At 32.8% G+C, this 26353-nt stretch overlaps 1 protein-coding gene across 4 annotated transcripts in view; it reads left to right on the top strand.

Moving 5' to 3' along the window:
* Positions 1 to 24796, top strand: part of LNPK (lunapark, ER junction formation factor) — a 78596-nt gene extending 53800 nt beyond the window's left edge. For 3 of the 4 annotated variants that reach the window (XM_036073996.2, XM_036073994.2, XM_078071018.1), the window contains exons 9-13: positions 5253 to 5465; positions 13816 to 13921; positions 15372 to 15442; positions 16229 to 16399; positions 23779 to 24796. In XM_036073996.2, the coding sequence (XP_035929889.1) occupies positions 5253 to 5465; positions 13816 to 13921; positions 15372 to 15442; positions 16229 to 16399; positions 23779 to 24014 (797 nt within the window). In that variant the 3' untranslated portion in view covers positions 24015 to 24796. The remainder of the gene's footprint in view (positions 1 to 5252; positions 5466 to 13815; positions 13922 to 15371; positions 15443 to 16228; positions 16400 to 23778) is intronic. The other variant, XM_036073995.2, reaches the window with a different exon arrangement.
* The last annotated feature ends 1557 nt before the right edge of the window (positions 24797 to 26353 follow it).

Here is a 26353-nt window from a genome sequence, read left to right as displayed (position 1 = left end):
AGGGCACTGTTGTAATAAAAACTGGGATTTGTATCCTGCCTCCATCTCTTATTTACTGTGAGACTTTTGGCAAGTTACTTAGCTTCTGAGCTTTGGTTTCTTCTTTTGAAAACCGAGGGTTGGAATTATCTCAAAGAGTTGGTCTAAATATTAGGTGACATTAGTAAACTCACATTAAGCACCTGTTATAGTTCCTGGCAGATAATAGGGATTTGAAAAGAGTAGCTGTAACAGTAATGGTGATAAGTTTGTTGGTAACCAAACCAATGGTGCCTTCAGTGGTAAGTGATTCTGTGGTAGCTAAGAAAGAGGACAAAAACCAGATTGTGTTAGGTCGAGGAGTGAAATGTTGGGGAAGTTTCTTTCTTCCTTTCTTTCCTTTCTTTTCTTTCTTTCCTTTCTTTCTTTCTCTCTCTCTCTCTCTCTTTCTTTCCTCCCCAAAGCTTTGCCTCTATGGAAAGGAAGAGGTTATGGAGTCATTTTGTTACTAAAAAGTCATGCACCTATTGAGAAAACAATTTAAGTAGAGAAGTAGGGCTGAGTTTAAAGTAGCTTATTATGAGTAGGATATGTAGAAGATGATACAGTGAATATAGACCTTCGAGAACTTTTTGAAAGTAAAAGGAAGAGATGCCAGGTGCATGGTCCTTATTTTGATTATTTAAAGGAATCATATAAATTTAAACAATAGAGACCAGAATTTATATAAATTTAAAAATAGAAACTCTCCTGAAGCTATATCCCCATGTCTCACTCAACTACATTTAATAATCACTTATAAAGAGCCAAATTCACCCTAAATTTAAGAATATCCACTTTTGCATATGTGAATCATTCAAAGGCTTTTTCTTGATGCTTTTTCTTATGAGGCTTAGAACTGGACATAACGTTGAGAAAACCTTTGACCAGTGCTAGAGAAAATATGAGGATTGTCTTTGTAGTTTTGCCAACACTTTAAAGAAATTTGAAACCCAGAGTGGATACAAGACTTTTTTAGTTTGCATAAGGAACTGGTGGTATTGGCTAGGATGAAAATCCAGGCCTCCTAACTATAGTGTGGTATTCTTCCTACTATAGCTTAATACCAAAACGAAGATAAAACCCTCTACAAACAATCAGTGTTTAAAAATCTGATAAATCAAGAGGATTATTTGTCTTATAGAACATTTATCTCAAGAATTATTTAAGAGCAAGCTAGAGTAGGTTTAAGTTTTTGCATAAATTTTGAATTTACACATTTAAATAAGTTCACAAATAAGTTTAGGAAAACATTTAATTTGTACATTAATATCTACACTTTATTTTAATTTTTGCTTTAGAAATTCTAGATTGCTTAGCTTTTGATTTATTGTAATCTCTGGAACCTTTAGATGAATACTACTTCTAATAGTTTTTGCTTATTAAGTACTTATTAAGTACCTGTGCTTTGGTTAAGCCCTTTGCATTGCTTATCTCATTTAATTTTTACAACAGTTAAGAGGTAAGTATTCCTGTTAAAAGGAAGCTGAACTGAGATTTGTCAGCAACTTGGAAAAGGCTGCATGTACATCTAATAAATAGGGTGGAGCTGAAATTTAAATCAACACAGCTTGATCCCAGAATCTGCTTTTTTTTTTCTTTGTAGTTTCAAGTTTTTATTTGAATTCCAGTTAGTTAACATGCAGTGTAATATTAGTTTCAGGTGTAGAATTTAGTGATTCATCACTTACATACAACACCCTGTGCTCCTCACAAGTGCTGTCCTTAATCCCCATCACCCATTTAACCTATCTCCACCCTGCCTACCCACCTCTCCTATAGCAACCCTCTGTTCTCTGTAGTTAAGAGTCTGTTTTATGGATTGCCTCTTTTTCCCCCCTCTATATTAATCTGTTTTGTTTCTTAAATTCCACGTGTGAGTGAAATCATATGGTATTTGTCTTTAACTTATTTCAAGCAGAGTCTGTGCTTTTTAACAACTATCTTGTTTCATCATTATTTTAACTGACTGAGCCACCCAGGCGCCATTTTATCATTATTTTAAACTTTGTTTTCTTTTGTTTATTGTAATATAGAAGTTTTAAATCTCATTTAGATTCTGTTTGCTTCATTTTGAATTTAAAAATATAGACATGTACTCATACTTGGTGGGTGTAATTTTTATTGAATTAGTGATTGATCACTGATAAGGATGTTGAAACATCCTCCAGTCAAGAATTGAACTTATGGAACACTCCTTATGATACTTTATCAGATTGGTGTGAAATGCTTGGTAAATCTTTTTTGTGGGATGGTATTTTACATTTAAATGCAGGAAAAGTTAAATATAACCGATAAAATACTTTGTTGAATAACAAAGTTTTTAGAGTTACTGTATTACAGAGTATTTGTGAATGGCAAATCTTAGATGATTTAAATGATAAATCTTAGATGTTTTAAATTGAGACTACCAGAATATTTCATAACACCTTACCAAATATAGACTTGGTGTTGTATTGCTAGCTATTTTCACTTATTGATATTGTAACTCTGTTACTTGCTTTTCCTTTGAAAACAATGAAACTATGTTTTCTCCCTTTCCTGACTCTTTTATGTCATTTTTCTCCTTTTTCTGTCTAAATTTAGATTCAGAAATTATTAAGCCAAGTCTCTTTCGTGGAATGCTAGACATGGTGTCCTTTGTTAACCTAGCTAGTTATAGACCTCAACTTTCAGTAGTTCATGAGTGATATGAGTGATGTATGTTAAAAGGGTACTTTAATTGTCCCAGGGTAGATGCACATTCAGAGAAAGCAATTTCAAGTCTTTGTTCAAGAAGTGAAAGAATAATAACTACTTTTAATATAGTTTGATACATGTTAAACTTTTATTTATCTGGAAGAAAAATGTCATTTTGTAGAGTTATGTTTTAGCTGAAAATTGGCTAAAAAATGATTTACAGTATTTGATACCTTGTTTTTGTTTTTTGTATTTTTTTTTTTTAAGATTTTATTTATTTATTTGATAGAGAAAGACACAGCGAGAGAGGGAACACAAGCAGGGGGAGTGGGAGAGGGAGAAGCAGGCTTCCTGCTGAGCCTGATGCGGGGCTCGATCCCAGGACCCTGGGATCAGGACCTGAGCTGAAGGCAGACGCTTAACGACTGAGCCACCCAGGTGCCCTGATACCTTTTTTTAAAAAAATTAATTTAAATGACCAAATCTTAATATAATTTCAATGATCTTAGTGCCTTTTGTAGCATTTTTTTTTTTTTTTAAAGTAGGCTCCATGCCCAATGTGGGGCTTCAATTCACAACCCTGAGATTGAGTTGCATGCTTTCCCAACTGAGCCAGCCAGGGGCCCCTCAATACCTTTTGCAGCATTTCATGGCTTTCCCAATGTGTAAGCACCTTTTAAGGTGTTCCTTGTGAGTAAAAGATAATTAAGTAACCAGCTAATTCGCAGGAGATATTAGGATACAGTTAGATCAGGTAAGATCTGAAAATTCTATATAAACTGCACGGAAAATAGTCAGATATAAAGGTAGTTCCATTTATATCATGATGATCTTCTTGTAATTTATTATTTCAGTGGCTAGGTTAGAGACTAAATTAAGAGCCAGAGGAAAATTAGTTTGTCTTAGTAATTACAGCTCACTAACTGGTCATTTGAAAATACTTTGTGTGGGGGCACCTGGGTGGCTCAGTGGGTTAAGCGTCTGCCTTCAGCTCAGGTCATGGTCCCGGGGTCCTGGGATCGAGCCCCATGTCGGGCTCCCGAGGAGGGAGCCTGCTTCTCTCCCTCTGCCACTTCCCCTGCTTTTGTGTGCATGCTCTCTCTCTCTCTCAAATAAATAAAATCTTAAAAAAAAAAAAAAAACTTTTTAAAATTAAAAGAAAATATTTTATGTGAAAACACTGTCATCTGAAATATTATGTATTCGATAAATGTGAGCTATCAATACAAACATCATTTAATCCTTATAACAATTCTATGAGTTAATATTATTATGCTAAATTTACAGATAAAGAAGAGAGGTTTAGTGAAGTTAACCCATCTGAAGTCATGTAATGCTGCTATAAGCTACAGCCAAGATTCTAACCAAACTTTTCTGCTAGATTGTAGTGAACTGAAACCTGATGCTAGAGCTGTACTTTTAGTTGCAATGAACTCTTCATGAAAATCTTTAACTGTCAAATAGAGTCCAAATATAAAATTTTTTGCTTCTGGAAGTATGCATTTTTACCAGTCATGCCAATTAAAATTTAACTTTTTAGTTTCAGCCTACTATTTCAGGATTTGTGATAATTTAAGGTGATATGTAGAATTAAAAAGCAATAAGCACTTCTTGAGATCTTACCATTGACATTCAAGTAAGATATTGGTGGGGAGGGGAAATGATAGAACTGGATTTTGTGTTATGGAGTTAGGGGATCATGAAATTTTCTGTAGAGGGCCAGATAGTAAATACAGTAAATGGCTCTGACAGCCATGTGATCTCTTGTAAATGCTCAGCTCTTCTAAAGCAGCTGTAGACAATATGTAAACAAAAGAGTGTTGCCGTGTTTTAATAAAACTACTAAAAGGAGCGGGAGCCTGGATTTGGCACATTTACCAGCCCTGTTACAGAAAATCTTGTAATTTCTGCAACTAAAAGATAAGACTTATTTATGATGATACTGCTTATGTAGAGTGGAAGTTTTCCTTTATTGAATGTATTGGCAAAAAAAAAAAATTACCAAAAAGACAGTAATAGTATAAAGGAGATTGGGAATAGTACCTAATAGTAAAGACTACTTTTTCAGCATTTCTATGACTACTTAGATTAAATACCTCATAAATTATTTGATAATTCCAGAATATACTTATTCACTCATTTCTTAGAATTAACATTTTTCTTGAAGAAACAAATCTGCCATTTTCATCAGAGTTTTCACAAATTCTGATGAACTTACTTTCCTTTATCATAAATTAGGAAGGATTACTGTGAAAAGACATGACACATAATTGGGTTATGATTTTATTTTATTTGAATTAATTTTGAAAAGTGGTATCTCTAGATAGATCAAGACTTTTGTGTAAATATATCCAGTTGGAAGTGTAGGGTCAGAAATGGAGTACTCTGTTATAGTCAGTTTTCAATGTTACGTCTTATAAACTTCTTATTACAAGAAGTTTTGACCCTACAGATGCTTTCTGGTGCTACAAAACTTTATTAAACGTGAATCATTTTGTGGTATTGGCTAATATGGATATTAAATAAAAAATGCACTTTTTAATTCTTATTCTTAGAGATTCGTCAGCGAACTGCAGCTCAGAGAAACCTTTCTCCAACACCCACAAGCTCTAGCCAGGGCCCTCCTCCACAAGTTCCAGTATCTCCTGGACCACCAAAGGACAGTTCAGCCCCTGGTGGACCCCCAGAAAGAACTGTTACTCCAGCCCTGTCATCAAATGTGTTACCAAGACGTCTTGGATCCCCTGCTACTTCAGTGCCTGGAATGGGTAAACAGAGCACTTAATGTTATTTACAGTTTATATTGTTTTCTCTGGTTACCAATAAAATGGGCCATTTTCAGGCAGTATGGAAATGGCATTTCATTTGGAAATAGCAGAGCAGTTATCTGATTAAGCAGGAGTTCCATATTCAATTAGCCATAACTCTTTACAGCTGGCACCTTGTGATACTGAAACCTATTTCTTGAGCTCATTTAACTGTTATGGCTTCTTTGTTTAAATGGCAATAAAACTTTGTGGTATTCTGTAGTCAACGGTATAGCATATCTTTTTATATTCAGCTCTAGAATGACTCCAGATTTATATAAAATGGGGATAGAAGAGAACACTTTTGGAATATATTCATGCTTTTTGCTAAACTCTTCACATATATTTTTAAACATGACAACATATTCCAGGAAGACTATTTCTGCATTGTATACAATACTATTATTGTTAATATGGGCTGGTAGGTTTTTCTTTTATTTAGCGGTTGAACCTTAGTATTTTCTGACAGATACTTTAGCATAAAGTTCTATTAAATTAACAACTGCCTTTTCTATTTCATTTCTTTGGATTCTCTTTTTTCAGTGTGGTAGATCTCTAAGGGAAGATCCCATTTTTGGAGTGTAGTAGATTAAATTACCCTGCAGCTTTCTTTTGGAGTGTGATGGGACATGGAAGTCTACTGCTTCAGCAGATCACATTATTTTATATAAATTTCCATGTCAGATTCTTGAATATGATAGTAAATTATTTATCTTATTTTAAGATATTTAATTCTAATTTAAATTACTTTGGTATTTCATGACTAATTACTAACATATAATTTATAATGATTTTGAGGCTAGCCGGTAGTTGATATCAGGTATTCAGGGCACTTACATAATAAAAGCAATCTAAATGTTACTATGACAGTAGTTTTTTTTTCCTGCTTTTCCTTCAAAGAAAAGGAGCATAAGATTTTAGAAAACTAGAAAACTGTTAATTTATAAACAAATTAAAGCTGGCTACAGATGAAATATATATAAATCATAACTTTTAAAGTAGTTATTGAAAAATACTTCTAAACTTGACATATAATGATGTCACTTAAGGCAGCCATGTATTTTGTGAAATTGAGAAAAATTAAGTTGAAAATTATTTATCTTTCTGTTGTTATTTGATTGATTTGAGATACCCATGATTTGTAAAGTTCTTAGTAGTTTAATGGAAGAACTTTTTTTGTGTGTGAGAATGCATGAATTATATACATTTGTGTATCTAAGTTTTAAGGAAATAAAAGTTTAGCAATTTGTATAAAGTAATAAAAACTACTGCACATATAAGAATAGGGTTATAGAGGGAACAGTGGCCTAAATTTCATGATCATGTAAATAAAACATATTTTACTGAAGTTTTTAATTTGTTTTCCATGTAGAAGACTAAGTTGTGCATTGCCAAAAATATGAATGAGTTAAATGATTTCTTACAGACAAGATTAATAATTCATTTTTTCATTATGCCATATTTGTGGAAGAGAATCAATTTAATGTGTATTACCACAGGGCTCCCATATGTTTGAAAATTAATAACCAGCAGGTACTTGATAATTTGCCAAGCTGTGTAAAAATGACCAGTATTCCTACAATGATTGCTCTTGATATTTGTATTAATTACTGTTATCTGTAATAGCATAAATATGAAGATGTGTTATTTTAGAAGTTATTAGTATGCACAGCATTTAAGATATTTTTATGAAATCTGTTGTTTTATGTATCCAGATTCCTTTATGGACATTTTCATTTTAAACATATAGAAGTAAAATATTCCAGCAAAAGTTAATTTGACTTAAATATTTTCAAGATATAATTTGGCGTACTTATTCAAGTTGAAAATTTGATAATGAGGAATGACAATGTGTGCATTCAGATTTACTTTTTGATCATAAATGATTGAATGTTGTTAATACAAGTAAACCAATAACTTATCTGATGAAATCTGAAAAATGTTCTTGATTTGTTATACAAAGAACTTATTCTAGAACCTGAATTTCATTTGTTAATCGCTACAATTTTGACATCATTTGCCCTTTTTTAGATGGTAACAACCTTTAGGTTTGTGGTTATTTACAAAGCAAATCTCTTTATTAGCCTTTAAAATATTAATATAGTATTGCTACTCTAAAACCATTCTTGAGTACTTTAAAGTTTTGTCAACAATCGTTTTGAAAACCTTGTATCCTTATATTGTAAGGCTTAATCCAACAAGGCCTCATTTTGTTGCAGTCTTCTATGAGGTCTCCCTGTCAACCTTCATTGCTGCCCGTCTTATTTGTATGTTCATCCTGCCTTGCAGGCAAACATCAACTTACTTATTTTATTCTCTCACTTTCTTCTCAGTGCTGCCTTCTGTGTTGTCTCTCAGTTCAGAGTATCTCCTACAAATAGTTCTTTTTCAGTTTTCAAAGATTGTGGTTACAATTCATAACTCTTTATTTTTGTTGTTAATGTTTTTAAATGATGTAAATCATTAAATCAAACTAGGTTATTCTTCCACTCTCCACTCTCCATTTATCTCTTCTGATATTGCCTAGTTTATTACATGAACACAGTATATTTCTATTTATTTAGATCTTCAGTTTTTCTCAGCAGTGTTTTATAGTGTGCAGTATATAAGTTTTATATATTTTCTTGGTTAAATGTGTATGTAATTATCTCCAATTTTTGAGCCTATTGAAAATGGCTTTGCTTTACTATCTCCAGTTATTCATTGCTAATATATATAGAAATACAATTGATTTTTATATATTGGTCTTCTATGATCTTGCTAAACCTATTAGTTTTATTAGTTTTTTAATAGATTCTATAGTATTTTCCATAGACTATCACATTGTGAATAAAGATAATTCTTCTTTTTTTCTAATCTGTGTTCCTTTTATTTCTCATTCTTGCTTATTACACAAACTAGAACCTTTGGTACAATGTTGAATAGAAGTGGCAAAAGCAGGGGAGCCTGACTGGTTCAGTTGGTGGAGCTTGCAACTCTTGATCTTGCGGTTGTGAGTTCAAGCCCCACATTGAATGTAGAGATTACTTACAAATAAAATCTTTAAAAAAAAGAAGAAGAAGAAGTGGAAAAGCAGACCTTCTTCCTTATTGCTGATCTTAGGAGGAAAGCAGTTACCTTTTCACCTTTCAGCATGGTGTTAGCTGTAGGGTTTGTTGTTGTTGTTTATCAGGTTGAGGAAGTACCCTTCAATTTCTAGTTAGCTGAAGATTTTTATCAGTAATGGATGATGGATTTTATCAAATGTTTTTTTTATGCATCTACTCAGATGCTTATGTGGGGTTTTAGTTTTGTTTTAACATCTGTTAATGTAGTGAAATACATTGATTTTTTAAATGTTGGACTACCTTGCTTTCCTGGGATAAATCTGACTTAGTCATGGTGTTTTATTTTTTATATATATTGTTGGGTTTGATTTGCTAAAAGTTTGTTAAAAATGTTTACATCAATGTTCTTAGGGATATTGGTCTGTAGTATTTTTTTTTTTTTCTTGTAATGTCTTTGTCAGGTTTGGGTATCAGAGGTGTAAGAAAGTATTCTCTCATCTTAAATTTTACAGACAGTTTTGTGTAGAATTTATATTATTTCTTCCTTAAATGTTTGGTAGAATTTATAGGTTTAAGCATCTGGGTCTGCTGTTTTCTTTGTGGAAGTTTTTTTTTTTGTTTTAAACTAAAAATTCAATTGAACAAAATCTACAGACTAATATCTCTTAGGAACATAGATATAAAAGTTCTTTATAAAATTTTAGCATATTGAATAATTATTTCTTGTTGAGTGAGCTTTTGTAATTTGGTAGTCTTTCAAAGGATTGTATTGGCATAAAATTATTCATAATATGCTTGTAAACAATAGATTTATGCCATTTCTCTCATTCCTGATACTAGTATTTTGTATCTTCCTTTTTTCCCCCTGATTAGTCTGGCTAGAGGTTTATCAGTTTTGATATTCTCAAAAGAACCAGATTTTCTCTATTATTTTTGTATTTTCTATTTTATTAATTTTTACTCTTCATTATTTTTTATTCTGTTTATCTTGGGTTTAATTTGCTCTTCCTTTTTAGTTTCTTAAGGTGGAAGCTGAATTCATGAATTTTAGATTTACCCTCTTTTATAGATGTTTTAGTGTTATAAATTTTCCTCTACCTACTGCTTTAGCTGCATATCATAAGTTTGATATGTTGTTTTTTCATTTTCATTCAATTAAAAATACTTTCTAACTTCCATTTTGATTTTTCTTTGAACCCTTGGTTATTTAAATGTATGTTAGTTAGTCTCCAAATATTTGGAGATTTTCTTGTTGTCTTTCTGTTGCCAATTTCTAATTTAATTCTGTCATGGTCAGAAAACATATGTTGTATTGTTTAAATTTTCTTAAATGTACTAAGGCTTGTTTTATGTCTCAGAATATCATCTGTCTTGGTAAATGTTTTATATTCACTTGAATATATATTCTGTTCCTGTTGGATAGAGTGGCTATAAATGTTAATTAGGACAATTTGGTAGCACATAGTATTTTTCAGGTCTTCTATATCATTACTGATTTCTGTGTTTATTCTGTCAATTATTGAGAGGAAGCTGTTGAAATCTCCAACTGTACTATTGTGTGTGCCTGTGTATAAATATGTATATAGTATTGTGTGTGTATACATATATATGTATATATGTGTATATATATATATATATATATATATATACACACATACAAGCATATATATAACATACACACACACAGTAGATATGTATTTGTCTATTTCTTTTTGTAGTTTCTATTAGTTTTTTGCTTTATGTGTTTTGAAACTCTGTTATGATGCACATATATATTTAGGATTATTATGTTCTCTTGATGAAGTGACTCCTTTGTCATTATAAAATTACCCTTTTTATCCCTGATAATATTCTTTGCTCTGAAGTCTACTCTGTTTGATATTAATACAGCTACTCCAGATTTCTTTTGATTAGTGTTAGCCTATTTATATATATGTTTCTATCATTTATTTATTATTTTTAAAGGATTTATTTATTTTAGAGAGAGAGAGAGAGAGAAAACACAAGTGGGGGGAGGGGCAGAGGGAGAGGAAGAGAGGGAATCCCAAGCAGACTCCACACTGAGTGTGGAGCCCACCATGGGTCTCGATCCCACAACCCCAAGATCACGATCTGAGCTGAAACCAAGAGTTGGACGCCTAATCAACTGAGCCACCCAGGTGTCCCTCTTTCATTTATTTTTAACTTATTTGTGTCTTTGTATTTATTTATTTTTTATTTTTCTTTTTGGTAAGCAACATATATCAGGTTCTTGCTTTTTTATTCTGACAATCCGTGGCTCATAATGAGGATGTTCAGGCTACATACATTTAACAGGGTTGATATATTTGGGTTTGAGTTTAAATCTTCTATTGTGCTATTTTTTTTCTACTTGTCCCTCTGTTCTATTACTTTTCTCCTTGTTTTCTGCCTTCTTTTGAATTATCTTTATTATTTTATCTTTTTTCATTGCTTTACTATCTATTGCTTTTTCATGTTATTTTAGTCGGTCTTTTGGGGTTTACAGTATATATCTTGAACTTACAACAGTTCATCTTCAAGTGATATAATACCAATTCACAAATAGTTTGAGAATCTAACAACAGTATACTTACATTTCTCCTCTCCTGGCCTTTGTGCTACTGTTGCCATACATTTTACTTCAATATATGTTAATTCTTTTTTTTTTTTTTTAGATTTTATTTATTTATTTGACAGAGAGAGACACAGCGAGAGAGGGAACACAAGCAGGGGGAGTGGGACAGGGAGAAGCAGGCCTCCCGCCAAGCAGGGAGCCCAATGCAGGGCTCAATCCCAGGACCCCGGGATCATGACCTCAGCCGAAGGCAGACACTTAACGATTGAGCCACCCAAGCGCCCCTACTTCAATATATGTTATAAACCCTACAACAAATGATTATTTTTCCTTTAAGCTATCAATTATTTTTTAAGAGTTTTGGATATTTATCCACATGGTAACCATTTCAGTTATTTCCTTTGTACTACCTCTTTCTATCTGGTGTCATTTTTCTGTCTTTTAACATTTTTATAGTGCAGTTCTGCTAATGATGAATTCTTTCAGTTTTGTATGTCTGAAAAAGTCTTCATTTTATTTTCATTTTTAAAAGATGTGTTTACTAATACAGAATTCTAATTGATAGTTTTTCTTTAAAAATATTGCTTCACTGTCTTTTGGCTTGCTTATTTTCTGATGAGAAATCTATCATTCTTACCTCTGTTTCTCTGTATATGATGTATCTTTTTCTGACTGTGCTATGATTTTCTCTTTATCACTGGTTTTAAGCAATTTGATTGTCTCTGCCTTGGTGTAAAATTATGTTTCTTGTGCTTAGGGTTTGTTGATATTCTTGGATTTGTGGGTTTATAGATTACATCAAATTTGGAAAATTTTTGTGCATCATTTCTTCAAGTATTGTTTTCTTTTCTCTCTCCTTTCTTATGGACTCCAGTTATATGTACATTAGGCTGCTTGTGTTTGTTCCACAGCTTGCTGATAATTTGTTTATTTAAAAAATTTTTAGGCTTCTCTTTGTGTTTCATTATGTATGGTTTCTATTGCTATATCTTCAGGTTTACTTCTGTGCCCTCCGCGTCCAAACTGCTATTCATCCCATCTGCTGATTTTTCGTTCTAGACCTTATAGTTTTCATCTGTAGAAGTTCAATCTGGGTCTTTTGAAATTTTTCCATGTTTTGACTACACACATTGAATCTTTCTTCTAGATTCTCAATCATATGGAATATGGTCATAATAAGTGTTTTAACATATTTGTATACTAATTCTATGAACTGTCATTTCTAGGTCATTTTTGGTTGATTTTTCTCATTATGGGTTGTATTTTCCAGGTTATTTGGAAGTCTTATAATTTTTGATCTGATATCAGGCATTATGAATTTTATCTTACTGAATGCTGGATATTTTTATATCCTTATACAAAGGTCCTCTGAATACTTAATCCAATAACCTGTGTGTTATGACATTTTCCACTCTGGCTGGTGAGAACATGCAATAGTTTGGCCCCATGTGAACACTGTTACCTTTAATATTTGGGGGCATTTTTTTCTGTGTACTCAGATAGTTTCATCATACACATGCACCAGTCAGTAGTATGTTGAGCAGTCTTGGGGATCCTCTGTAGATCTTTGGTGTTCTGCTCTGTGCATTCCTCTTCCTGTGAACCCAAGCTGCCTTGGTCTCTCCAGAGTTCCATCTTTATCTCCTCAAACTCAGGAATACTGATACATTTCAGCTGGATTTACCCTCCCTGGGCTGCTGCCTGGGGATTTTCTCCAGGCAATAAGCTGGGGCAGTTGTTGGACTCATCTTACTTACTTTTGGTCTCTCGGGGATCTTTATCCTACATTGCCTGATACCCAGTGTCTTTAAAATATATGTTTCATCATATATTTTGCACAGTATTTTAGTTATTTTAGGTGGGAAGGTAAATCTGACCCCTGTGACTCTATTATTGCCCCAAATGGAAGTCTCCTAATTTGTTATTACATAAGATTTTAAGAGTCTGGGCATTTTATTTATTTATTTTTCTTTTAAAATATTTTATTACTTGTATAATCCTACAAAAATCTATTTAGTTATATCTATCCATACATGTATATACATGTTTTTTAAGTTTTTTATTTATTTTTAAATTATTTTTTAAATTTAAGTTTACTTAACATACAGTGCAATTCAGTAGAATTCAGTGATTCATCACTTACATACAACACCCAACACCTCTTTACAACAAGTGCCCTCTTTAATAAGAGTCTGGGCACTTAAAAAATTAGTTTGTACAGAGCCCAACATAGTTTCATTTCTTAATAGATTATGTTGATGGTTTTGATATAGAACATAATTTAACATTTTTTTGGTAGTGTAATATTTTTATTTTTTTATTTTTTTTAAAGATTTTATTTATTTATTTGACAGAGAGAGACACAACGAGAGAGTGAACACAGCAGTGGGGCAGTGGGAGAGGGAGAAGCAGGCTTCTGCTGAGCAGGAAGCCCGATGTGGGGCTCGATCCCAGGACCCTGGGATCATGACCTGAGCCAAAGGCAGATGCTTAATGACTGAGCCACCCAGGTGCCCCTGTAGTGTAATATTTTTAATGAAAACGTGAATGCTCTGAAGAGATGTATTTTTGTTTTGTTAAAATCTTTCGAATATTCTGACAAGCATGGGTAGTACTTGGTAACTGAATTAAAATTTAAATGTATTTTATACATATATATTTCATATGTATGTATTTATTTATTTACTAGGTCTTCATCCTCCGGGTCCACCTTTAGCAAGACCCATTCTCCCCCGAGAACGAGGTGCTCTGGATAGAATTGTTGAATATTTAGTTGGTGATGGTCCACAAAACAGGTAATGTTTATTAAGGTGGTAGGTAAATGAAAATGAGGAAAAAGTTTATTGGTCAGGGTGTGTGTATGTGTGTGTGTGTGTGTATGCAGTAGATGTTCTACAGTTTTGTGGCTCTTACTTCCTGATTTTAGAACATAATAGAATATTTTATAGCCCTGCAAAGAGTACATATTCATTTGTTTTTCAGTAAAAATTTGGATGAAGTATCTAGATAAAATACAGAACAATATATAGAGAAAACAAAATAATGTTATATGATATTTTTAGAGAAATTGTATCATTTCATTGAAACTTTTAAGCTTGAAGAGCAAACAAATAGCGAAAACTTGGTAGGTTGTAAGAAATGGAGTTTTAGGGGCGCCTGGGTGGCTCAGGCATTAAGTGTCTGCCTTTGGCTCAGGTCATAATCTTAGGGTCCTGGGATCGAGCCCCACATGGGGCTCCCTGCTCAGCGGGAAGCCTGCTTCTCCCTCTCCCACTCCCCCTGCTTGTGTTCCCTCCCTTGCTCTCTCTCTCTCTCTTTCAAATAAATAAATAAATAAAATCTTTAAAAAAAAAGAAAAAAAGAAATGGAGTTTTATAGATGTCAGTACTGGAATTGGTGATGGTGATGATTTTAACAATGAGGACAATTTACATATGTTTGACACTTTTAGTTCTCAAAATACTTCTCCACTTATTATTGGATTTTTATGATAACCCTAGGAAGGCAGGGATGATGTCAGCAGAGCAACTGTCGTAGTGTAGACTTTTAAAAAATACTTAGGATGGTAGAGTAGATATTTCACAAGGTTTATGGTTAATATTATCATTTTAATAAAAGGACTGAATTTAATGTTAATATAATAAATTATATATTATTCAAAACAGACAAGTTGTTGTTTGATAGGGCCAAGTATTTGTTAAGTACATACACAGAGAACAGAGAGAGTACATAAAGAGGAAATGAGGAAGATGTATAACTAGGATAGATATAGGAATCATGAAGTATGAAGTTAACCTTTGGATTGGACTAAACAAATTAAATTCATTTCTTTATTACAGACTTCTCAGAGGTTTTAATAACGTTCATTGTGAATCTCTAAGGGGTTCCATCTTTTCCAGTCTTATCTAGTCACAGATTTGGGGTCTGTCATCCTCAGAAATATATGTTAGAAAATACTGAAATTTAAGTGGTCTGTTATTGACTATGTTTCTGTTAACTTAGTAAGGATATATTCATTTGACTCATGACTTGTTTTTAATTTGGCCTATAAATTGTATTTTAAAAGGCTTAAAATTTTGGCTGTTATGTTTAAAGAGTATTGTTCATTGTTTACTAAGTAACATCTAAACTGTTAATGACATATTTCACTATGCTAAAATATAAGTTAGCCGTTGGCTAAAGTAGCCTTTCCATGGGCTTTGTCTGCATTTGCAACTGATATGTTCATTTTTCCTTTTCGTGTAGGTATGCCCTTATATGTCAGCAGTGTTTTTCTCATAATGGCATGGCTTTGAAAGAAGAATTTGAATACATTGGTAAGAATTATTGGGCAGTTAGATTTAAATATTTTACTCTTAAATATTTCATTCTATGCCAATTCCTATGTAATGTCACTTTGTTGTAGGTGCCCTGTATGTATTTTTCAGGCATATTGTTCTTATTTTAGAACACAGAGCAAAGCAGGAAAAACAGTGCAGTTGTTTTCCTCATACAGTGTACAACTTCTAGGTCAGTTTTCTCAAACTTCACTGTGTATCAGAATCACCTGAAGAGCTTTTAAAGATTATCATGCCTAGGACCCACCTACAAAGAGTCTGTTTTAATTGATCTGGGGGGAGGGGGACAGGCTTTTTTTTTTTTAAAGCACCTCAGATGCTCATGTGTAGCTACTATTAAAAAAATATTGCACTAAATTAATTATGCTTCTTAAATACAGCATACTACATTTTCTTGGGCAAGTGAGCAGGGTTCTGGATTTTAAAATACCTAATGATTCTAGTGAGTAGAAATGTAATTTCTGTAATACATTTTAGATTGTTATAGATTGTTTTTCTATTAGATAACCTGCTGTGTAACTTACGATCTTTTCTGTTTTAAAATTAATATTCTAATTTTAATAATAATTAGAAAGTATGCTTGAAAATTAGCTTTTGTTAGAGCACTTGCCATATTGTTAAAGCCAGAAGTAATTTCACAAGGGATAAATAATTTTTGAAGGGTTCTTTGACTACTTTGCAAAAGTGATCTTGAGAATTATCTCATTAGTCCTTGAATTTATTTTGGTTTATGGTTTTATTTATTTATTTTTTAATTCTCTGCAGCTTTTAGATGTGCCTACTGTTTTTTCTTGAATCCTGCAAGAAAAACTAGACCTCAGGCTCCAAGACTTCCAGAGTTTAGTTTTGAGAAGAGGCAGGCAGTGGGAAGCTCAAGTTCAGTTGGTCCCTTGCCCTCAGGAAGTGTGATTTCATCAGAGAACCAGATCAGTGAAGGTATGAATATGTTAATTAAAAAGTTTTATCTCTTAATAATGTTTGCTATTTAACAATAAAAGCATAATACTTTTAGATAAGAATGGATTAATTTATGAGATTTTGCAACACGCATGTATCAGCTATTACTCTGATAACTCTAGCCGCCTCTGTGATTGATCTGATGTGTTTCAGTGTTAAAATGTAGGTTATACTGTGTTAAGCAGCATCTAGCAACAGCTAGGTAAACACTGTTTATGGAGTGACATCTTTGTGTAACTGTTGGGAGATTTGACCAGTAATGTTTTCATGGAATCATTTTTTCAGTTTATTTAAGTGAAGCAGGTTATAAGAATTATGCAACTACTTATAAGGGTAAAATTCTGATAAGGTTTATAATTAACATTGGTAAAATAGGTTTTTGCCTACCACTGGAATTGGTAAGGTTACCAGAAGCAGGAAACTTTGGAATTGGAAAGTCATCCTTGCATTCTTTGGATAACTATGTTGATAGGACTGGTATTCCTTTGAAACAGTTTTTTGGGGTCTGCAAGATTAACATTGCTAATGGATGCCTTTGATGTAAAACAACCTTATTTTAGAGAAACAAAATTTTTCAGAATTCATTGGTTTTTAGAACTCATCTTGCAGTTCTGTTTTAGGATTTCTTGAGGAAGTTTCATGAGAAAACGGAAAAGAGATGGAAGATCTGACTATTAATTGCCAACTATTTCTTGTTAATATTAGATGGGGAGATGTTTGTTAAGCAGCTCTGAATGATGAGGATGCTAAAATTATGGCACAGGCCATGGTATTTTGGTGCTATGCCTGATATAGAAAAAAAAATCCATATTAGAAGTTTAGTTCACATAGTTTATTTAGCAGTCAGTATTCATCCTTCTAATTTCTTAGAATTGTCATTTACATATATTTGATTTCTTCTTATACAAGTGCTGAGTAGTAAAAAAATCGCTTTAACTGAGAATAACATGAGACAGTGAATTTTCAGATATGAGAAGTTTAGTATGAAAATTTGAGAACCTTTTTTTTTTTAAACTTAAAGAGTGAACCTAAAATATTTGTGTTGATGTAGACTTGGCTTTTGGCTTACTAACATATACCAAAATGAATTTGAACACAGATAATCATGACAAGAAGCCTGTATACTTTCAACATGGAATCAATACCTTCACCTTCTCCAAGGCTGCAACATCAACTCCAAACATAATCACATTTTTGCTTCTGCTTAAGTCATGCTCTGAGCTGCATGCTGTCACATGCAATCACCTGCCTTGCTATTGCAGCCTGTTGAAACAGAAAACTAAAGAATTTCATAGTGAAGATGCCTAGAGGAAAAATTGAAGTCCTTTCCATGAGTAACCTTGCTTATGAAAGCTAAAGTGAATATTTGAAAGCTAATAGTTGGGACAAAAAAACAAAAGAAAGAGAACAACAAACAAAATAAAAGTCTTGATAATGAGTCCCATGCTTTATTTAATATCTTCTGCTAAGGTTGAGGTGGATAGTTAGCAAACAACACCCAGCTATACCTTTCCTTCTCATCAAATCTAGGAGGAACAATACCCTAGATGTCTCATTTTCTATCTGAAATCTCCAGAACGAAGTCTAACTGGCTCAAACTCAGCCCTAATAAGGTAATATTAATAGGTGAAGACAAAACCTGAGGCAAGGTCTAACAACTCTGTAGCACTAGAAACTGAAGCAACAATTCCATTTGGTTAAGATAGTCTTTGGAGTAGTAACTTTTTCATACTTCTCCTTGGATTCATCAAAATGGCTATGAGAACCTTTTACTTCTTTGGCTTTCCAGAAGATTGAAACTTTTCTCCAAGACTACTGTCTCACCACTATGATATAGAGTTACCATTTCCAAGTGATTAGGAAGTATTCTGGAGAAAGATGAAGCTGCATTTATTTTGAATGCTGGTGGCATACCTTCATGATTATATTGAACTAATAAGTAAGACCATATCATCTCAATCATCTCTCTGTGCTGACAGCCAGTGTAAGTGAGAGCTTAGATTTCTGATTTCTGCGTTCTTGATGTGAAAACTTTTAGGTCTAAAAAAAACTTTTCTGCATTAATTTATATATATATATATATATATATATATATATTTTTTAAGATTTTATTTATTTTTACAAGAGCGAGAGAGAAAACACAAACAGGGGGAGGGGCAGAGGGAGAAGCAGATCCCTGCTGAGTAGGGAGCCCGATGTGGGGCTCAGTCCCAGGACCCTGGGATCATGACCTGAGCCAAAGGCAGACGCTTAACCGACTGAGCCACCCAGGCACCCAATTTTTATATTTTTTAAAGTAGTGTAATAGCTCCTTGATAGTAGCAGAAACTGGAGAGATTAGGTTATTGAATTCACAGAGGGAACCAAAGTGTAACTTTCTTCCATATGAATTTTCCTTTCAACAAATATTCTATAACTATTTGTATGAATAATCTTGAATCATTAGAAGCAACCTTTTAAAAAAAAACTATGATGCAAGACTTTGAGTTTTGTCTTGATTCTGCTACTGGAAGATTTTGCATTTAGGATGAAACATAAGGCTTTTGAAAAATTTTTGGATCACTCTTTAGAACAACTTACGAAATCTTGGAGTTTTCATCAAAGAAGGAGGCCTAGAAGAAATTTCTCCCATTAATTACTCATTTGGATTCCTAGAATTTTCTTCTAGAACTGTGTATCCAGATGCTTTGGTAATACTGTATTAAAGAAACACAAGAAATTAGGACTAGGGATTGTCTTTTTATGTAAGAGCATACTAGATATGGTATGCCAAAGTAATGAACTACTTTTAAGTTACTCGGTTTCTTTTATGGCTAAATGAGTAGTGAATCTCTGCTAAACCACATTAAAGTGGTTTATCAGTTTTGCTTTTCTAAGATGTGCTTTCCAAAATATTTGATATGTAGCATTCTTTTTTGTTAACTATGATAAATAATTAGAATAGAGGTTTCTACATTGTTAGTGTACCAGTAGAGTGATTTTAGGCTAGCATGTTTAAAAAATGTTAATATTGTTTTAATTACTCAGTTGTATTTGTCTAGATCTTATGTAATTATTTTAGTAAAAGATAGCTTTTATTCAACTGGAAATAATGTTCTAATAATAAAACTCATGGCATTTAATCAATACTGTCAAAAATATGGGGTAATTAATTGGGTGATGGGCATTAAGGAGGGCAAGTGATGTGATGAGCACTGGGTGTTATATGCAAATGATGAATTATTGAACGAATGATGAAACTAATGATGTAGTATATATTGGCTAATTGAATTTAAATAAAAATGAAAGAATAAAAAAATAAAAATACTATCAAAAATAGCAAGTAAAATTTATATAAGGTGAAATTTATTTTGGTAATCTGATTTCTGCTTTTTTCTTTCTTTTAAGCAATATATTGTTACAGTTAGGTTATGTTCAACTAGAGAAAATTCTGTTTTTACTATTGTTTGTTATGATGCTCTAGGAAACTGAACTATTTGATAATGTAAATTTTGTTGAATTATGTATTTACCAGATCCAGAAAGCTTGTACCTTTATTGATATTTAATTATGTACTTCTTCCTCAGGATATAAACATGCCTATAGTATCTTTTTGCTTGTTCGTTTTAGACCTAGAGATTTTTTGGCCTTTTGATTCTCTTTTCTAAAACACCTTCACCTAGTAATTTTACGTTGTTGCCTGATAATGACATTTCTTACTCATCTAATGGATTTGTTCACCAGTGGTAAATAACAGTATTATTATTAAATAGCATTCTGTGTGCTCAATATGAGCTATTTTCTCATAGGTGGTTTTTATTTAATTAATTTTATTCATTGAGCCATTGGGTTAAGTTTTGAGATGAGATTCGTATCTTTGTTCCTTAATTTAAGTTGGCCATTTTCCTTAAGGCAGAAAGTCTTGTAAAAACTGCTTTGCTTAAGACCTGTGAGTTCAAAGACAAACTGTCCATTTTAATTTAACAAATTCTCCTTTGGGTAAGTTTTATAGTCTACACATACATTGGGTACTGATGTGTTAGCAAGGCAAAAGTTTGATGTGTTAGCAAGACAAATTTTTGTTGTTATTGTAAAAAGGAATAAAAAGTAAGAATCTAAATGAATTCACCAAAATATGAAGGATTTTCAAAGGCATAAACTAAATAGAATCATGTTTTTTCCCCCCTGTGGAAAGGAAATATATGAATTTGTTTTGCTATTCTTTAATTTTCTTAGAAAATTATTTAAGAGCTAGAATAAAAACCAAAAGGTACGGTGATGTTCTTACCTGTTTTTGCATGTGTGTGGTTTATAGATGAGGCAGTGGAATTCATTATACAGTTAATACTCAGCTTTATGAGTTTGAGTTGTCTGAGTTGAGGCTTTGCCCAAACAAGCGTAAGCCGATTGTTACAATTTGGTAGAAAAAGCTTTCTCTCTCAAGAACACTGGGGAGAGGGGCAGGGGGTAGGAGTGGGGAAAGGAACAAATTCCATAGGTCATTTTTGTTTTATCACATTGTGATATATTGTTTTCTTGACATTATGGATGCCAAAGTTGATTTTAAAAATTTTCTTACAGATGGTATTAGGTCATTCGGGTAACTTTGTTTTAATTTTAGACTTAAACTGGTGTTGCACAGGGGAGAAGAGGCCTGTTTAATTAGTGTGAACACAAGGGCTGGTTTCTTTTTTAGTATTTTATGCCCAAATATTGACATCTTCTATAATGTATTTTATATCACCAAGCTATTTTAAACTATAACTTCATAGAAAAAATTTGCTGTTTTTATTAGAATAGGCAAATGATATTCTCCCATAGAAATAAACTAAATACTTTTGGAATACATTTAATAATCTTATTATAAAGTTCTGTGGCTTAGTTCTTAAACATGTAATTCTCTGTTAATCTTGCACAACTAATTCATTTAAATCTTGTTTGGATGACGTTTCACAAAATGGCATTGGCATCCAAAAATCGAGTATCTATGTCATTTAGACTGATGTCTGCATTATAGGCATTGTGACACATACCAGTTTTTATGTAGTATTACTGCTCTTAAAATTACTTTTCTACAAATTAACCTGGGGGTAGAAAAGTAGTCATTAATAAGCTTTTTCATTATTTCAAGCCCTACCCATCATTTCATCAGTTTTTAGTCTTCTGTATATTCTTTGAAATACAATAAAATATTGACAAGCAAACTTTGGTATGATGTCATTTTCTAATTATGATAGCCTATGGTATTTCTTAGAATTCATCTTTATACATTTAAAAATTTAAGTATTATAGTACTTCTTTTTGTATTATTTGCCTCTAGACCCCAGAGTTTTTTTTAAATTTAATTGGATTTGACCAATGATGTGTCTGTTTCTGAAAATAGTTACATCGCAGAGCTTTAATGTGATAAATTATGAACTTGAGTACTTCTCCTGTTTAAGTTCAGTACTGAGGCAGTTGGTCAGACAGAATATGACTAATTATCTGAGCCTCTGTTCACCTAAACACACTTATTGGGGAATTGAGTCCCAGATTCTGAGCTTCTTATCTTTTCATTTAGTGTGGCTTTGTTGGTTTGTTTCAGAAGGCTTTCTAAAATATAACAAATTGTAAAGTTCTTGGCAAGTAAGTATTGCTCAATGGCCAGAGAGTTGTGGAAAACCATGACTCTTAAAATTCTACCCTGCATAAATTCTGGGAGGGTAGAATTACAAATGGTTGGCAACTCCTGAACTTTGCACTGAAGAACTTGCTTGCCCTTGTGGCAGAAATGATCTGTACATATCCAGAGAGTTTCATTTGCACTTTCTGCTTTTCCTTTGTGCACTGGAACATTCAAATAACAAAACTTGAATGACCTACTGCTTTTCTACCTTGATTTTTGTAAGATTCCAAGTGGTACGTCAATGCCATTTTCAGTTCTTTTTAAGATAAAAATAGCATTTTCGTGACAATTGACACAAGTAGGATTTGTGAACATTCCTCACTACCTTTTGTGATCATATGAATTTTTATATAGTAAGACCTCATTAAATTGGATGTCCCTAACTGGAATTTTGACCTTTCATTTTATATATGAAAGAGCAAAGGAGGTTGTAATTAATTCTGTAAACTAGAGTCTAAGATATCTGTTTAAAGTAATAATTACCTTTTAGTATTTTTAAAGTCTTGGCATGAGTATGTGGAGATTTAGATAATTTGTATTTATTAAAACTGATTATGGTAAAAGCATGAATTTGTAAGACCTCCACTTCCATGTGTGCATATAGCACATAATTTCTTTGCAAATCTATTAATTAATTTTATTTATTTAGCAAGACTCTGACCTATACTGTAAAGGAACTAAATGTGAACTTTTTACTAATGTAGATTGGCTTTTCCTTCAGATTTTTTGAATTATAATAACATTTGTAGTATACCATAAGGGATCTTCCATAAGCATAGTAAAATCTGCTTATTTGTTTGGCTGATGTGGTTTAACCATATTTCTCCTAGGAAGGATGTTTGTTACTATTTATTATAAAAACAAAAGCTAGATTTTTATTTTTGACTTGGAAATTAGGAGGCTCAAAGCTTTCTGCTTCTGACATTCCCTCCCTCATTTCATTCTTTAAACTTTAAAAAATTAAAGGGACTTTACTGAATAAAATTATTATTATTAAGGGATTTGAACTTAATGAAACTCAAAAGAGAATTTAAAGGGAGTAAATTTTTAGATAGGAACCAAGACCCTCACTTAGCTTCCACTATGGAGACAGGGACAAAACACCCTTCCCTTTCTCTTCCTTGTATTCTAGGTATGTAGCATATTCTGACCAGAGATTTAAATCCTGAGAACTTGTCTTGTAGAGGGATGGGAGGAGACTTGTCATGCCTTTGGAAAAGGTGGATCCAGCCCATCCCAGTGTTTGGATAATAGAGAGGTAAATCAGTGTGAGAAACAGCACGACCTGCACATGCACGCACACACACACACAGGGACACCTTTATTGTTTACAGAGTTGTCTGTGTGCAAGGGAGACTGCTCCTTCAGAAAACGTAATCTGGGAGTTGTTTGCCGGGCTGTTGGGACTTCGTTTGAAATATTTGGACATTTAACTTACAAATGCATCTTCAGGAAGGTTCCTAAATATTATGAAAGTTCCTAAACTTTAGGCAAATATAGGGCTTTAGACAAAAGTGTATTTATAGGTTTGTTTTCCCCCAATTTTTTTTTTCTTCATTCATACCAATTCTTGTATGTAATAGGGAATTAAGTACATATTTTAAAAGATTTTAAGGGTAATGTTAGACCATTCTCCTGTTTCTTTTATCTTTTGTTTATCTTAACAGTTTTAACTTTGGCTATTCCTAAAGTCTTTACTCTTTTATCTTTTCAGAATCTGTAGAAGAACAAGATGTTCTTGATAGCAGTACAGAGCAGACAGATGAGAAAATATCAGATACAGAGCAGACAAACCAAGGGACTGAAAAAGTATCTGGCACAGAGGAACCAGAGGAGAAGCAAGAGGCCGTGAATGAGGACGCCTCAATGAATGAAGCCAAATCGCCACTCCCCAGAGCTGATTCTATTCCTAATCCTGAACTCAGTGGAGAATCTTTGATGGCCATGTAGTAAATGCTTCCATGTGCCTTCAACTGGATATTTGTAGTCTTGTTGATGTCAGTTATTGCTTTCTAGGTGGTGCTTTTTTTTTTTCCCCTAAGGATATGCTTGATATCATTTGAATTTAGATTGCTTGGCTATTTGAATATGTCAAAGTTGTAGCTCCTGAGTGTTAAATTAAAGGCAAGTGATAGCAGTAAAGTAAGAACCTTTGGAATGTATAAAGACCCACGCTGTTTAGCCGGCTTTTAGATGTTTTCTTCTACTCTAAAAGTAAACAAAATAGCATTCTTGTTTTCTCTATGTGTGACCTGTAAATAATACCATTTTGACATAGGAAGAACTTTGGTTATGAGTAAGTTCTAATGGTGTTCATTTTAAGGAATGAAACTCAATTAAGATTTTTAATCATTCATCATCAAAAATGGATAGAATTTTAATTCTTGAGATATTTGCAGGGGGCAAGTCTATTTAGGCATTTACATTAAGTGGTAAGAAAGTTATAACTGTAACCATATAGGCATTGGTACGAATTCTCAGTAAGAATGCAATTGAACAGTCAAGTGCAGTGTTTCTTTTTTGATGTTTCTTATTTTGCAGCTGGGCCAAAGGCACATGATGTATATAATTAGCTTATGTTTACATATTAACACATAGGAAGTATCTCTGCACTTGACTGTACTTGAATTCTGAACATTATTTATACTTGTAAAATAATGGTGATATATAAGTGAATTTTGTGCTCTTGCATGTATTTTGTTAAGGAAAATAAAGGTGATCTGGCAGCGGTTTCTTTTTGTTAAATATCTAGACTTCTTCAGACAGTGTCTTGGTGGATGACTTGGCCACCTGAAAACTCTTAGTAGGAGGAGCTCACAGTTCAATTAATCTATAGACTCTTCTGAGAGCAAGTTATAATGCTTTGGTTCAGACTAATTGCTTTTCAAATTCAGAGAAATAGTGACATTTAGAGGTTCTAATCAGAGATTAGGGTTTTCTGATTCAGGAAAACCTGAAGCCATTTGTAATTTTTAATTTTGAGAGACAAATAAGTATTGAGAATAGGCAGTTAGTTACTAGTAGTAGTTCATTGGATTTAATATATGTATTAAGGATTAACTGGGAAAAAATTTCACCCAGAATAGTGATTCTTGGACCTTAATACAGCGTGGTTATCTTTTTTTATCTTCCTTTTATCTTTCTTCTTCATTATTAAGGAAATTGAAATCGAAGAGAGGCATATATAGGAATGGTATATATAGCAAATATTTCTAAGTTTAATAAACTAAATACATAGTTTATTAAAAATTTAATAAAATAACATTTGTTATTTAAAAATTCATCTTTATGATTTATATCTTATATCTGATAGGTATTTTAATGAATCCAATCTGTTAATAGTCTGAGGCATAATGGTATAGGGACCAGAGTTTTTCAGATCACAAAACTGGGTTTAAATTCTAGCTCTGCAATCTTGGGCAAGTCACCCAACCTCTCTGAGACAGTTTTTTTCAACTGTAAAATGGGAAGTACAATACCTACTTTTTGGGGTATAGGGATGATTAAAAATAATTTATATGCCAAACTCACTGCCTGATAATAATTAAGCAAATGGCAACATTTTATATTATTGATATCCTTGTGAAATATGGAAGAGGTGTAAATTCTCCCTCTTACAAATAAGGAAATGAAAAAATAATATGAACATAAAATTTAGCTGCTCAGAATCAAGCCAGAGTTTTCTGCATCAACTTTTCTCTGTCATATACATGTATATAAATAAATACATAGATGAAAGAAATAGGAACCTGAAACTATGGAATATAATCTCTGAATATAATATTTTTTGGGGAAGGTGGATCTCAGGTTTTGTACATTACTGGCCCATAAACATTTTAGTAACATCATGCTGAGTCTTCTTGTTTGTTTGTTTGTTTATTTATTTATATTTTTTTGGAGTGGGTGGGAAGGCAGAGGAAGAGAGAGGATCTCAAGCAGATTCCCTGCTGAGCACGGAGCCTGATGTGGGGCTCAGTCTCACCACCCTGAGATCATGATCTGAGTCGAAATCAGGAATCGGATACTTAACTGACTGAGCCACCCAGGTGCCCCAAGTCTTCTTGTTTTATTTAAAACATTCAAATTCTGATGTACATTGCTTGAAAACGAGGAGTACTTCAGAGAAATATAATTGAATGATAGAATCAAGCAAATATTATGAGAAACATCTTTGAAAGAAAAATGGAAGCAGGTTAAAAGGGGATTAGTAAGATGAATGCAACAGGTAACATGCTGTAATTGTATAGTACCCTTTAAAATAGAAAAGGTTATTCTGATATTGTAATAAA

This window comes from Halichoerus grypus, chromosome 4 (assembly GCF_964656455.1).
Source record: "Halichoerus grypus chromosome 4, mHalGry1.hap1.1, whole genome shotgun sequence".
NCBI classification, from domain to species: Eukaryota; Metazoa; Chordata; class Mammalia; order Carnivora; family Phocidae; genus Halichoerus; species Halichoerus grypus.
Note: the sequence above shows the minus strand (reverse complement) of the source record. Positions and strands in the feature narration are given on the sequence as shown.